The 16,019-nt window shown below is 43.0% G+C and overlaps 1 protein-coding gene across 4 annotated transcripts in view; it reads right to left on the reverse strand.

Moving 5' to 3' along the window:
- Nucleotides 1–16,019, reverse strand: part of MYO1B (myosin IB) — a gene marked incomplete at both ends in the record, with an annotated part of 147,677 nt that overhangs the window by 85,962 nt on the left and 45,696 nt on the right. For all 4 annotated transcript variants that reach the window (XM_080688770.1, XM_080688768.1, XM_080688769.1 and 1 more), the window contains one exon: nucleotides 9,066–9,160. In XM_080688770.1, coding sequence (XP_080544896.1) covers nucleotides 9,066–9,160 — 95 coding nt within the window. The remainder of the gene's footprint in view (nucleotides 1–9,065; nucleotides 9,161–16,019) is intronic.

Raw genomic sequence — 16,019 nt, forward strand, 5'->3', positions numbered from 1 at the left:
CTACACTCCCAGACCTATTTTGTATTTTTATTTGGAGACAGGGTCTCTTAAGCCAGCGCGGCTGGCTTTGAACCTGCTCCATCCTCCTGTCTCCGCCTCCCAAGCTCGGGGATTACAAGTGTGCGCCACCAAGCCCAGCCCCAGGCTGATATTTTAAATGAGAATAGGCAATTTCCATGAGGATCATTCTTTGGCTTGGTCTATCAGCATTTTTATTAGTTACTTAAGTATAGACATAAGCTGGTTCCTTGGAATGAGAACAAAATTCACTTAATTATTTAAATAATGTGGAAACACAAAGCAATATTCCTCCCTTAAAAAGATGTTGGTGGCTTGTTTTGAATACAGTTTGTATGTACATGTGCATACATATGAATATGTATAATACTGACCACTGCTTCTCCCCTCTACTACACTGCACACTTGATAAGGGCATAGATGGTATCTGGCTCACCGGTATATATCTGGTACTAGAACAATACCCTCCACCAAGCCAATACTTGGTAATTTTTTTAATGTGTGTCACATGGGAATTTTTTTTGTGTGTGTGTGGGTCTGGGGATGGAACCCAAGGGCATTTGACCTCCAAGCTATACCCCCTGCCCTATTTTTTATTCTTTTTAATTTGAAACAGGGTCTCACTAAGTAGCTGAGGCTGTCCACGAACCGCGATGCTCTGGTCTCAGCCTCCTGAATGCTGGGATTACAAGCGTGAGCCACCACGCCTGGCTTCACATAGGAAATTTTTGAAAACAAGAAACATTTAGGCCTAGGAAGGTATGACAGTTGATTTCAAATAACTAAGTAACTGTCATGAAGAAAGTAGAATAATTTAGTAAGGTTCCAGACAACAGAGTTAAGACCGATGGAGAGAGTCAGAATTCATTTCAATTCTGGTAGGTGAGGAAGGACTTTTGTTAGATGAAGAACGTGTGTGTGTGTGTGGGGGGGGGGTACTGGAGATTGAACCTAGGGGCATTCTACCTCCAAGCTACACCCCCAGCCCAATTTTTTTATTCTTTATTTTTTAGAATAGGGTTTCTCTAAGTTGCCGAGACGGGATGATCTATAACTAAAATCCCTCCCAATTGCATGACACAATGCTCTGTGTCAAATAAGATTCTTATATGCTAGACCTTTCCCTTACATTTCTGGCAACCCAAAGCCTAGAACTTCCACAACTTTGCAAAGAAACAGTGTCTCTAAAGGACTCCAGAAAGGGAGCTAGATATTTATTGAACCACTTATTTGTCAGCTCACAGAGTACAAGAAGTAGTGTGTGTGGAAGGAAAAGCCATGTCAAAGCACACAATATGGCTTTCAAGGCATGGATCTTTCTAAGAGCCTGTGAATGAAATGGGTTTAGTCAAGGGACTGAATATCACTAGCAGACTTTCTTTTCTTGATCAATGGAGACTCAAAATATTTAAGTCTAATAACTAAATAGCCATGCAAAACAGAAAGAAACATTTAAAATCCCAACTTTTACATACTAAAAGAAATGACCAATAATGAGATTCCCATCTGTACAACAAAAACATCTAACAGATAAACATTATGGAAAGAGCCTTCTCCCTCAGCCACCTCCTCCCTGACCACTGACTCACTTGATCCATCAAAGAAACTCAGGGACAACAGCGATTCTACCCTTCCCAAACTCAGAGACAGTAGCTCTTGAATCTATCTGGGTACCTGATGGGGTGTGTCTATACAGCGCCTAAGAAGATTTGGCCTGAGCGGCCTATGGCCTAAGGCAAAGCTTTAAGTAATAGGGTGTGTCTATATAGCGCCTAAGCCTAAGAAGATTAAGAAGATTCGGCCTGATAGCGATCCTTATCCCGGATAGGCTAGGCTAAATTCCCCTCGTGGCTTGGTGCTATATAAAGAACTGCTTGGAGAGAAATAAATGAGATCTCGCTTGACTTGACTCCCGGCTCGTGGGTTTGTGTTCGAGTCGTCCGGTACTCATCATCTCGCCAAGCCCCGTCAGCTGTCGGGCAGGATTCCCGACAGTCTGGTGCCCCGTGTGAGGCCCCCCTCTTCACCCCCTAACGAAAGAAATCGCTGGCGAGCAATCGGTCTTCGGGTGAGTATCCCCCCGTATATTAATATGGGTATTAATATGGGGAAGTCCAGTTCTAAACCTGACCCTGCCCTAGAATCCCTTCGACTCGTTCTCAAGAGCCGAGGACTTAATCTTGCTGATAACCAAGCCACCCAGGCCTGGGGGTACCTTCTAAAAACTGCCCCATGGCTCCCTGAAAGTAATCTTTATGATTGGGATACCTGGAATCAAGTTGAGGGGCTGGTTAGGAGAGCCCAGACAGAGCAAGGGGAGATCCCCCCCCTTGCGGTTCTCCCCACCGTCTCCGCGCTTAAAAGTTGTTTTCCCCCGCGACTCCTGGAGAAACTCGCTGACCGTATCCCCAAGCCAGCGAAAAAGGGGGCTGCCGAGGATACACCCCCCTCTGGTCCCGAAGCCCCTAAAAAACCTCCCGATCCCTCCGATCACTTTGGGGACGCCAAGGACTCCTCACAGTCCCTTTCCCTGACAAATTCCTTCTCCATACCCTCTGCTCTGCCGCTCTATGCTGACGTAGGGAGAGCCGGAGGAACTGTGGGCCTCTTTCCCATCAACGTCAACCCGGGAACAAACCATCCAGACACCTGGTACCCCTGGGAACCGCAGGATCTTAAAGAGCTCCGAAAGGCAGTGGCGGAGGATGGTCCCAATTCCCCCTGGGCAGATACCCTAGTGGAAGGGCTGGCCCATCAGGCTTTAGTCCCCCGGGACTGGAGAAACCTAACCAAGGCAGTTCTCCCTGGGCCGCTCTTTATGAAATGGATGGCCTATTACCAGGAGGAATGCCGAATCTTGGGGGAAAGAAATCAGAACGCCAATCCCGCCATCCCCTTAACCTACGGCATGCTTACGGGGACGGCCGAGCCACATACCACAGGCCTACAACAGGCGGCCTTGCCCCCCCCATACCAGGATCAGGTTAGAGCAGCGGCACTGGAGGCATGGAGGAAATTAGATGATGGGCCCACTGAGACCCCTATTGCGGCAATCACTCAAAAGCCCGGTGAGGATCTACCTACATTTATAGAGAGAGTGTATAACAGCCTTAAGAGGAAGTTTCTGGCTGGTCCATTAAGAGACAAATTTGTTAAAATGCTTGTGTGGGACGGGATGACAGCCGACCATAGGCTGGCCTGCGCGGGTTTGAAGGGGCATACTTTAGAGAGATGGATCGTGGCCTCTCGGAACGTTGGCTCTATGAGCCATCAACTTCAAACTATCAGAGTTGCGGTAAAAGAAGGGCAACGGGAGGGCCTACAGACTCTGATACAGGCAATGCAGCAATCAAGGGTTGCCCCCCCCACGTGTTTCAAATGCGGAAGGGAGGGCCATTTCCGCCGAGAGTGCCCGTCCCAGGCTACGCCTCCTATGGGAGGCGGGAAGAAAGGGGAAACTCCCCGGAAGCCCTGCCCCAAATGCCCTAAGGGTTTTCATTGGGCCCGGGACTGCCAGTCCAAATTTAACTTAAAAGGAGGAGCTTTTAACCTCCCAAGGGGGTTTCCCCCAGTCCCGGTAAAAAATGGGTTAAAACCCAAGATGGTCGTCACAATTGGAGATAAAAATTCTAAATATTTAATTGATACTAGAGCTGATCGAATGCGAATCAGGTTCAGATCCCCAAATCCGAAGTGGCAGAGATGGTCGCCGCGAGGCATCCAGTGCGGTAACGCGACCGATCCTGGAGAAGCTGGCGGGAGCCCCGGGGAGAGTTCTCTTTTCTTTGTAAAGAGCAGGGCGCCCTGGAATGGGTTCGCCCCAAGAGAGGGGCCTGTGCCTTGGAAAGCATCGCGGTTCCGGTGGCATCCAGCGAGCTCTCGCTGGCCCTTGAAAATCAGGGGGAAAGGGTGTAAATTTCGCACTGGGCCACAGCAGGTCTCCAAGGTAAACAGTCTCTGGCATGCTGGAACAACAGCAATCGCACATGGGACAATAAGTCCTAAGGAGATGGGTGAGTGCCGTTCAAAAGGGACGGGTGATGGCCTACACAAAAGTTCAAGCCCTATCTGTAGAAGAGGCCATGGGGAGAGGATTAAAACACAAATATCCTCAAATTGAAAGGCTCCATTTAGAAGAAAAATCATAAGCCCCTAGCAGCCAGCTAATAGTTAAAACAGCCAGCTAATAGTTAAACGCATGTAACTTGGCCCAAACCCCCCATAACTGGTGGTCTTTTCCCTATAAATACCCTCAATTTTAGTCGCTCGGGGCCGAACTCCTATACGAGTCGGCCCCAGTGCTCTGGCTCCCTAATAAATCTTTACCTTTTGCTTTTGCATCAAGGAAAATAAAATCTCTCATGTGTTCTTGACGTCGCTTATCCCAAGGCTGATTGAGGGTCTCCCCTCTGCGGGGGTCTTTCATTTGGTGCATTGGCCGGGAAAGGCGACCACCCAAGTTCCACGAGACACCCCTTGGAGGTAAGACTTGTATCTGTTTGTCTCTGTCTTGTTTGTCTCCTGTTGCCGGCTGTGTTAATTTCTGTAATTTTTGGTTTTTATACTTTTGGTTTCTGTTATAGTGGTAAGCAGCTGCCTTCTGGTATTTGCAGTTGTCTGCACCAGTGGTGCTCACTGGCTCAGAACTCCTTGTCTGATCAATTGTGGGTTAGAGTCCCATACGCAAGGAGGGTTACGACAGACGTGTCCATGATAACCGACTGCCACCCTGGGAGACGTCCCAGGAAGTCTGGGGACCTCCGAGGACGCTCGGAAACGTCCCATCTGGGTCTGAGGATCGTGGGTTAGAGTCCCACTCTCAGCCATCTGGGTGCCAAGCGATTGTGGGTTTGAGTACCGCATGAAGGGTGCCATCTGGGGCCACTTGCCAGAGGTGGCCAATTGTGTCTGGTCTTAGGAGTTTCTCGGAAAGAGGAGGGGCTCCATTTTGTGTGCTAATTGTGTTTCTTCGACTGGTTTTGGGAGTTTTTCGGTGAGAGGTGAGGCTTTATCTTGAGTTTGGTTAAGGGCCAATTGTGTCTCTTTGTCTGGTTCATTTAAGTGTCATTTTTTGAGTGTTTCTTATCAGGATGCTTGTACCAGCTGGGTTGTAAATAATTCTTTTTAGTAGGATAGTTTGTTAGATATCTGTATAAACAGCTTTAATTTAGTAGATTACAAAGCTTTAGTGTTAAAAAGTTGGTGTGCGTGTGGATTTGTTTGGTTTGTTTTCTCTTTTTTGTGTTTAATTTTGGCAATGGGGCAAGGAACCCCGGCTGTCCTTGGGGAAGGTAAAAATGATGTTCTGTGTTCTGTTTGTTTGAGGTGGCATTTTTTTTTTGGCATGGTAAAAGTTTTATGATACTGTTTTGTCTTCTATGGTGCTTTTAGTGTTTTGTTTAAGGTGATAGTGTTGGAATAGTTGCCCCATGATAATAGAAAGTGGTATTTGTTATTAGTTTGTTTTATGTATGGTGGTTGTGATAGGCTGTTGAAGGACAAAAAAAATGAGGTGTGGGTCGGAGAAAGCTTCTGGCCTCTGTTCTGCATCAGATTGCATAAGAAAAAGATTTTTCAGTACTGTGCATTTATTTTGTGTGTTTAATTTGCCTTTTAATTAGACCTTGGACAGTGAGCTGGTGGGAGGCTGAGCAAACTGCCCTGGGGGCGGCCGCTGGAAGATTTCTTCCAGCCCCAGAGAGAAGTTCTGTCAGCATCCTACTCTTCACTCATCCAATGAGAAAGGGGGGAGGAAACTACATCTAGCAGGCCTGTGCTGTAAAGTTAAAAAGATATTTAAGTTGTCTTGTCTCTCTTATCAGGCTGAAGCTCCTTGAAAAAGGATTCCCTTCCCCCAAGAGAAAATGTTCAAATCTGTGGCTAAACAGCACAGATTTAAATCTGATATAAAATCTAAAACTGAATATTACGGATCCTAGTCATATGTAAATATAAAAAGGACCGGTCTGTGGGAATATAAAATGAGTGAAAGTAGAGGATGTGTGCTTTTGGAATTGCAATTCCCTTGTTTTTATTATATTTTATATTAAAATACTGGTACAAGTAATAGGGATATTTAAATGTTTTAAATTAGATGCCAACCCTATTACCCCTTTAATGATACAAATACAATGTCTGCTTAAACAACGTCGATATCCAATATATATTCAACATCTTAGGGGACATCAAAACCTACCCGGGTTACTGTCCAATGGCAATGCCATGGCTGATCAACTGGCCTCCACAAAAGTTGAAGCCCTTTCTGTAAAAGAGGCCATGGATTTTCATAGATTAACCCATGTAAATTGGAGGGGATTAAAACACAAATATCCTCAAATCCCTAATAATGATTTTAAAAAGAATTGTTCGCACTTGTAAATCATGTCAACCCATCTTGCAACTACCCCCCCTTCAATCGTCCGGAGTTAATATGAGAGGCCTACGCCCCAGTGGATTATGGCAAGTGGATGTAACTCATTTTCAACCATTTGAAAAACTTAAGTATATTTTTGTTTTTATAGATACCTATTCCAGGGCTAATTGGGCCTCAGCTCATTCGGGAGAAAAGACAAAACATGCTATAAATTATTTTCTTCATTGTTTTGCTATTCTTGATATTCCTAAACAAATCAACTGATAATGGCCCTTGTTTTATTAGTCAACATTCCGTCTCCTTCCTACAATTATGGAAAATTATTCATACTACGAGCATTCCATATAACCCAAAAGGACAAGCTTTAATAAAAAAAATATAATCATACCCTAAAGGTTCAATTACAAAAACAAAAGGGGGAGTTACTACCCCCACATGATCAATTAAGAAAAGCATTATTAACCCTAAATATTTTAAATTTTTCAAAAGACTCCAACCTGTCCCCTTTTCATAGGCATTGGACCACAGAGATTCCCTTTTCCTCCATCAAAGTAAAATGGAGAGATCCCCTGACAGGAATGTGGAGGGGCCCAGATCCCCTCATAACTGCAGGAAGGGGCTTTGGGTGTGTCTTCCCCTATGATGATAGAAGACCACTTTGGGTCCCAGCAAGAGATATCAAACACCTGCCTACAATAACTGGTAATTATGATTCCAGGGAAGAGGAAATCCCTGAAATTAGTCCTTTGTTTTTTATTTTAAAAGAAGATAGTCATGAAAACCCTAATGTTTGTCATCCTGTACCTGCAAATACGGTATAGTATGCCAGGCTTTGGAGACGCAGGTAAGGCAAGGGAAATATTAAATGCAGGCCTTTGCTCCCTTGCCTCCCTGCTCTCCGATATAAATATTATCCTTGAGAAGTAATCAATGTCCATCCCCCCTTTTTTTTTGATTGGGGGGGTGAAAAAGGAGAGCAGTACAAGCCATTCTGCTCTTAATCGGCCTGGAGATTACTGCCAGAACTGCCATGGGTGTGGTAGGCCTGGAGATTACTGCCAGAACTGCCATGGGTGTGGCTGGCCTTGGGATGGCCTTTGAGTTACATAGGAGACTCCCTCCGAATAATTGATGGTGTTAAGTCTATCTCAGAAATTGTCTGAGACTTACAAGCCTAATTAGATTCCCTAGCCTATGTGATATCACAAAAAGATGGATATTAGATTTATTAATAGCCGAAAAGAGAGGCATCTGCTTGTTTTTGCAGGAACAAGACAAGATTAAGCAGCTCCAACATGATCTGGAGAGGTGGCGAGGAGATCTTCAGGAGGATCCGTTCTGGACCGGCTTTCATGGACTTTTGCCCTATTTTCTTCCTTTGTTGGGCCCCTTGCTATTTATCATAGTTTTGTGCATCGTAGACCCCTGTGATTTTAATAGAAGTGCATTACCAAAGACTTGCCAGCACAGAAAATAAATCTTAGGATTGGCGCTCTGAATACGACCACCCCTCTCCCACCTTACAATTTCCCCAGATGGGGAAAATCAAAGCATGTTGAAGGGCTGGTAGCCAATGACGGGTAAGATTCCCAGGGGCCATGGAAACCTAAGACAGGAAGTACAGCATGATCTGTACTATCCAATGACGGGTAATTCATGGTACTCGATGGGAACGACCTAAGACAGGCACAGTCCCGATAAAATAAAAGAAAAAGGGGGATATGATGGGGTGTGTCTATACAGCGCCTAAGAAGATTTGGCCTGAGCGGCCTATGGCCTAAGGCAAAGCTTTAAGTAATAGGGTGTGTCTATATAGCGCCTAAGCCTAAGAAGATTAAGAAGATTCGGCCTGATAGCGATCCTTATCCCCGGATAGGCTAGGCTAAATTCCCCTCGTGGCTTGGTGCTATATAAAGAACTGCTTGGAGAGAAATAAATGAGATCTCGCTTGACTTGACTCCCGGCTCGTGGGTTTGTGTTCGAGTCGTCCGGTACTCATCATCTCGCCAAGCCCCGTCAGCTGTCGGGCAGGATTCCCGACAGGTACCATAGTAAAGTCGCTTTCTCACTCATGACTATAAATTAGATGAAAGCACAAAAAATGAAGCATAACTCCTTTGGTTTGTTTTACGGAGGGTTCACCACATATCTAAAAGCCTCAATTCTTTAGGAATCAGAGTGAGACTCTATAGTAAAATTAAGCTTTTTCCTGGTTCCTTCCCTCCCTTTTGGGCACAGATATGGTATGTGGCTATGGCCTGAAAAATCCAGAATGATCTGGCAGTCGTGGAGGAAGTGGCTCAACTCCAACTCTATGAATCTTGGAAGAAAGGTAAAGCCTTTGCTATACCCAGAGACTGCACTAGACAGAGCCAGAACCCATCACTAGACCCCCCACACTGGATGGAACTCCGACTGGTATCTGCCATCACTAGAACCCCCACACTGGATGGAACTCCGACTGGTATCTGCCTTCTTCACATGAGAGATGAGGCCAGTCTTCCCCATGGAACGTGGCTCGGTCTGACCGCGTGGGCAGCACCCTGCAAAGCCTCCTGTGGCGACACCCTGGCCTGGCAGTGGAGGCCCCACCTGCCCTCAGTACTGCCGCCATTCCACGCGGCATTTACCTTCCACAGGAGGAGGAGGTCAGGCTGTTTGGTGGTGGCCTCACCTGTTTTTCCTGCTCCGCTTTCCCCGGTAATGAGAATACACTGATCTTTATCTTGATCTCGGAGGGATCGGTATGCTTCATCTGACAGGGCAAAGCTGTGGGGAGAATGAAAAAAAGTCCTTAGAATTCAGCTCAGTGGTATGTGTTTATCAGATGTGACTCCGGATTCTTTAAAGGGACATTCTCATGTGTTTTAGAGAGTAAGCGAGTCGTCACATTGAACTGACTACAAATTCTTTAAATTAATAACTTCAGCCTTTGTGACCCATGTTTCTCCCCCCAATACATTCTCTATTAACCAAAATGGTACTGATTTTCTGTATTCTGAAGATAGGCAGCAATAGCACTTTTTATGAAAATCCAGACAATTCAGAAAACTAAGAAGAAAACGGTACATCCCATGTCTACAACTAGATCGTGTTGAGAATTTTCAGAGAATTTTCAATATAATGAGGAAACTGTTGAACAATACAAAGGAGTTTCAATACAGCAAATGGAAAAATCTTTCTGAATATCAGAAAAATGCTACCAAATAACAAATAGCTAACTTTTACCATCATGAAGCTAAATACAGTACTGCCTATGATCTCAAACCCACCAGAAACTATTGGGTTTGCTGTGGCTCTTGTGCCAACCCGGGTCACCCAATTTCTTGCCCTGTCTTCCACTGGCAAAGGGTCCCCTGATCAAGGAAAGCCAAGACAGTCTTCTTGCTGACCAAAATTTACTATTAAGGTAAATTTCACCCTGTCTAAATAATTAAAAATACTTCTGATAATATGATATGTTTAAAATAGTTAACTCCTCCTTTAACTCACTGGTAAACAAGTACTTAACTCCTCCTTTAACTCACTGGTAAACAAGTACTTACCTAGAGTCTACTATGTGTCAAGAACAAGTTGGGAATGTGGAGAGAATATTCAGCTTCTTTCATGAGTCCTTAATCAAAAGCACAGAAGAAATAAATAGGCAACAGCCAGCCAACTCATCAGGCCCAGTGATAAAGACATGGGAAAAGCACTGCAGAACAAGACAAAGACCTCAAGGGGGTAGAGACTAGAGTTAGAGGTGAGAGAAACAGTCCTAAAGAACTGATTACCAAGACTAAGGGCTTTTACGCATAAGCAAAAGCTGAAATATGCTGGCGGTGGGTGAAGGTGAGCAGTTCCATGTTGCTGGAAGCAGAGCGTAGGGAAGAGGGGATGAGAGATGAGCTGGAGAGATAGGTGGGCAGAGTCCAGACGAAGAACGATAGAGGTGATAGGATGGTGAGGAGGAGAGTGGCAGGACCAGATAGTAATTAGAACTAGAATGGTGACATTTACCATGTACCAGAACTGTCCCCAAGCCCATTAGGGTTAATCACTTTAAATCTCCCAAGACTAGCAGAAAGTCAGAACATAATTTGCCGGGGTCACACAGCCAGCATGCCCCCCAGGAGAGTCAGACCTGAGCCCTGCTCATCTCCATGGGCATACGGCACCTCTGGGTTCTGGGGGGAGGACAGGTGAGAAGAAGCACACATCAGAGAGGCTGGTCAGGAGGAGGGGAGGCTGGAGAGTTCAGACTGGCCAACCAGACCACACCCGGCTTCCCACACCAGTTAGCACATGGGCTTTCTTCAGAAGACATATGGAGGCATTATACTATTTACTGAGTACCTACAGGAGCTGAGCGAGGGGTCCTTGTGTTTATAATCAGATTTAATATTCGATATAGCTCACCAAGGTAAATACAGCCTCTTTAAAGAAAATCATCATCCCAAAAAGTAACATAGGAAGCCCACAATCTCTCTCCTAAACCCATGAAAACTGAACCACATTTATCCCCTCCGCTCTCGTCATTTTCTCTTATAATGATTTGTTGGACTACACTATCCTCTGGCTAAACTATTATAAGAAAGACCCTAAAAGGGATGCACCCAGTCTTGTTTTGTAACCCTCACACTCATGAGTCTGTGTGTAATAAATATACTCTCAGTGCATTTGTTGAGCAAATGTTTGAATAAAAGGAAAGAAAGACAAAAAGAAAGCACACTGAGAACATCTGGCACCCGGGGTCTTCAAGCAACAGGCTGCCCTAGCTTATTTATTTGAACAGTGTGCGCCGATCTGCCTCTCGCAGCCCCTTCAACCATTCTCTAGACAGCAAAAGCCTTGCTCAAAACCACGGCAGCTCAGTGGCCTCAGTCTTCTCTAGCATCCACCAGATAAAAACGAGCTCCCCCCTCTGTGTACCACTGTGCAAGAAGGATGGGTGGGAAGGGGAACTACAGAGCCATTAAACACCCTAGATGTGACTCCTGGGACCCCAAATAGATAGTGCACTACTATACGACCCCCAGCAAGTCATTCACCCTGGATGAACTTCACTCTCTAAATGTACAAAACGAAGAATGAAGCGAGCTGCTTTGGTTTAGAGGATTATTAAGAGCATCTAAAGGTACTTTGGAAGTATCAAGCCCTGAATAAATGTCCAAACATCTTTCTGTGCTATAATGAGTACACATTTTCCTACCACCCACAGAAACAAAGTTCCTAGAGGAGTAGAGGTTTTCTATAAAATTAACCTTTGTGCCATCCACAGAGCTATAAGCATAAAATGTAATCAATACCAAGTTATGAATGAATGAATGAATGAATGAATGAGTGGATGAATAGATGGATTTATGGATGAATGGATGGATTCTCTCCAAGCAGAGACAAAGTAAGCACTGGAGTGAGCTCCATGACGGATGGAGATTCATTTCTTCTATGGTCTTCACTGAAGGGAAGGGGCAGAAAGCATTCCCTGGACCTCTCATTAGCCCCTCCCCACACACTCCTCCAACCTGCAAGCACTAGTTTAAAGAAGCCACATCCATGCCACGTCCATGCTCATCTTCAGCAAGCGATGCAGGGAAGCACACTCTAGCAAATACAAGTAAATTTTTTCCAAACACACACATTTAGTGCACTATTCACATAGACTGTTTAGTACAGTCCTTTGTCCATGCTCCTAGGATGCAATTTAGCTCTATATTCACATTGATACTAGGTCCAAAGTAATGGAAAATGACTTCAAATCTGAATATCTATGTATGTATCTCACTCACAACACACACAACACACAACACACACATACACACAGCTGAGGATGTGACCACCTGAGCCTACCATGGGTTATTTCCAAGTCAAACACTTAAGTTTAACTAACATTTTTTTTCTTGTCTGTCCAGACAGAAATGGTCATCCAGGGGCACTGGTCCTAGCGGCTCCCAGCTCCCACACTGCTCTACCCTACTCCCCCTAGAAACCAAAACTCATGACTGATCAAGTCTCTTATATAAAATGGTGGAGTATTTGCATATAACCTATGTTTATCCTCCTGTATACTTTAAATCATACATAGATGACTCATAATACCTAACACCCTGCAAATGCTATGCTAACTAAGCTGTTATACTATATTGCTTAGGGAATCATGGCAAGAAAAGAAAGTCTTCACATGTTCATTATAGATACATTTTCTTTCCTAATATTTTTGACCCAAGGTTCGTTGAATCCATGGATACTGAGAGAGAACGGTACTGAACTGCTGTCCCCATAGACAGGGCCTGATGTATCTAATAGAGACTATAACCTTAATATAAGACAAAGGTAAAGAGATATTTATTCTTTCAGGGCTCTAGAAAGCAAATTATTTTGAAATAAAATGAAATTTATCAATTAAATTTTTTAGCACTAGGAAATTTTGCTTGCACTGTTGACATACCCATCTCAAGTACAGTATAAATATCATCATACCTACTTATAAACACAGATCTCAACGTCATATCTTGTTTAAAAAAAATAAAAGACCAAAGGGAGGGCCCCCAAGAGCACAAGCCCATTCCTCTTCCTCTTTGGCAACATTAGCACGTACCCATCCCCAAGGCCAACATTTATAACTACAAACTGAAACCACATTGCCAGTCCTCCAACCCTCTCTATAATTAAGGAACCTAAATAAATCTTTAGAGAAGGTTTTAGTTAAAACCAGTTGCAACCCATATGCTTCTCATTATTTTGTGACCATGTCAGCATTGTTATTTACCACACACAGAAATAAATGGTTAATTATAATAGAATGACGATAACGTAAGGGGGTGGGCATGGTTTCTGACCCACCACATCAAGAGCACAGTTCAACCAGCTTCTTCTGTCCTTTACTTGAGCTCTAAGAATAGGGACAGACTGACATTCATATGCAGTCCTCCCTTCATTTCCATATCAGCGCCACGGCTATTCCTGGGGAACCAAACTTTCCCTGGCACCAAGTGTGTCCTCTGCATGTCTCCAAACAGCTGTGTCTATCACTTTTGGTTTCAGATGTTTGGTTTGGGACTCATCTGTTATTTTCTGTCAGGGTGGAATGTTGGGTTGCGTGTTCAAAACTGTCCAGCTGGTACTTATGTTCCTCTTCCATCTTATTTCTGCTCAGAGTGTTAATCACAGTGGCTCTGCTCCGTGGTCATCAAGGGCAATGGCAGGGCTTCTTGCACAAATTTCTGTGCTTTCCGCCCTGCCATTTCCTTTCTAAGTTGGTTTCACCTCCAGTGCAAAACAGAAAAGATGTTTGTGACACAGGATACATCACTACCACTACCTAAAACACAGTCACATTGAGAAGTCTCTCCAAAACATGCCTCTTCCATTCCTGGGACTTTTAGTTGGTACTCTCCATTAGACAAGTGAAGCAAAATTTGTCTCAGGAAACTCTCCTGAGATTCTACCTTACTTCAATAAATGATTCTACCTTACTTCAAGTCTTTCCACAAATGCTCTCAAATTGGCACTCCTTGTCATTCAATCTTGAATCCTATGGTACTTTTAAGCCAAACCAGGAAAATTCCCCTTCTTTTATAAAAACAGTTTTAATTTATCATTGAGACCTACAAATCACACTATTTCTTTTCCTTTCTAGCTCTGGTAGAGTCCTAAAAACTAAGTATTTTTAATCTAAGTAATCCCCCCAAAAATGTTTTTTAATCAACATATGCCCCACAATTCTAACTTAATATCAAGTGCAATCAAGGGCTCAGGCTGTCTATAAGAGGAACACAAAACAAAAGAAAAGGAAAAACTAAAGGGGTTTTTTGTTTTTAAATAAGAATCACTATGTTACTATGCTGACCTTCCTTGTAAAATATTTTGTAGTATTTTTACATCTACAGTTGTTTCATAATGTCCATTCAAAAAATGTTTGCCTACTTGGAAAATACCACCTTAGTAAATTAGTGTCATGCCCTTCGAGCAACCTATCCTATCACATCTCAAGGGAAAACTGGAAAGAAAATAAGTCTTTATAGTTAAATGTACGTTTGTCCTAGAAAGCTGTATCTTATCACCAATACAACATGGTGAATTAATTTATAACAACATGGTTATTTCCATGTATATCCTCAACACTGGTAAGCATCTCCAAGTATTCAAGTTTCAGAGCAAGAGACAGTAGAGAGCAAAAGCAGACCTTTTTAAAAACAAATAACAATGGGCAAAATGTACAGTATGAAGAATAATAGGAAAACAAAGAAAGGCTGGGATTAGGGGAAGATGAACCTAAAAATGGTTGCAAGGTTTCTACATTTAACATTAAATGGTACCATATTAACTTGATAGGGATTCTGAAAAGCCACAGATGTATATTATAGTCCCTAAACAAAAATTAAAACAATAATATAAAGAGATACAGCTAAAATAATTTAAAGATATAAGTGAGATTATGCAATTTAAAATAGTAAGACAAAAGATGGCAGAAAAAAAGAAACAAAAACAGAGGGAATAAACAGAAAATAAATGGTAAAGTAACCATGAAAATATTTACGCTAAATATTAATGGACAAAAGAAAACAATTAAAAGGCAGGGAATACCAGAATGGTTACAAAACCAAGATTCAGCCAGGTGTGGAGGCGCACGCTTGTAATCCCTGCGCTTGGGAGACGGAGATAGGAGTATCGCGCAGGTTCAAAGCCAGCCTTACTGGCTTCAGAGATCCTGTTTCCAAATAAAAACTATATATATAAAAATAGGTCTGGGAGTGTAGCCCAGAGGTAGAAGGGTCTCCAGTACCACAAAAAAAAAAAAAAAAAAAAGATTCAACTGTACAAACCCTACACTTTTTTTTTCCGTGGTACTGGGATTCCTGAAAACCCTTCTACCTCCGGGCTACACTCCCAAAACTGTTTTTTTATATATTTTTATTTGGAAACAGGGTCTCCTAAGCCAGCGAGGCTGGCTTTGAACCTGTGCAATCCTCCTGTCTCTGCCTCCCAAGTGCGGGGATTACAAGCATGCACCACCACGCCCAGCTTGAACCCTACACTTTAAATATACTATGCAAACACATTTAGGGGTGGGGGGATGCAATGTATTTTTCTTTTCATATACCTAAACTAAAAAAAAAAAATCCATTATCATCCCAGTATAAAAAAGATGCTAAGTTATAACGACATATGCCAGAGTACAGGTGGGACTTAACCTTAAAATGATCTATAATTTTTCTAAGAATATTTTATCAACATTTAATTTCTAAGTTTATATGCATGCTTATAAACAGAAGTATCCACATTGCTTTCTTTTGGCTACAAAAAAACTGAAAAATACTTGTTTCTCTTGACTACAAAATAGAAATAACAGCATAGAAATAAGTCATTTTAAGAAAACATCTATTCTGGAATGACAGTAGTAAAACACCAAATAAAAGTTCAAATGCTAGGCTTTCAGACAGGACATAACAAACAGGCCTAAAAGGTTTCTTATACCTTAGACTCTTACTAGTTTTCAAAAACAAGAACTTCCCTGCTCCAGGTTTGTTTCATAGACTATCTGGGTCAACTTCAATGTCTATCAAGTCTCTCACTATATTTTAGTAGGTCACTTAGTGAATGAAAAATATAATCTAACAAAATTCAAGTACTCAAATTTTTAAGTATA

This window comes from Muscardinus avellanarius, assembly GCF_963383645.1.
Source record: "Muscardinus avellanarius genome assembly, chromosome: 2".
Lineage (NCBI taxonomy): Eukaryota > Metazoa > Chordata > Mammalia > Rodentia > Gliridae > Muscardinus > Muscardinus avellanarius.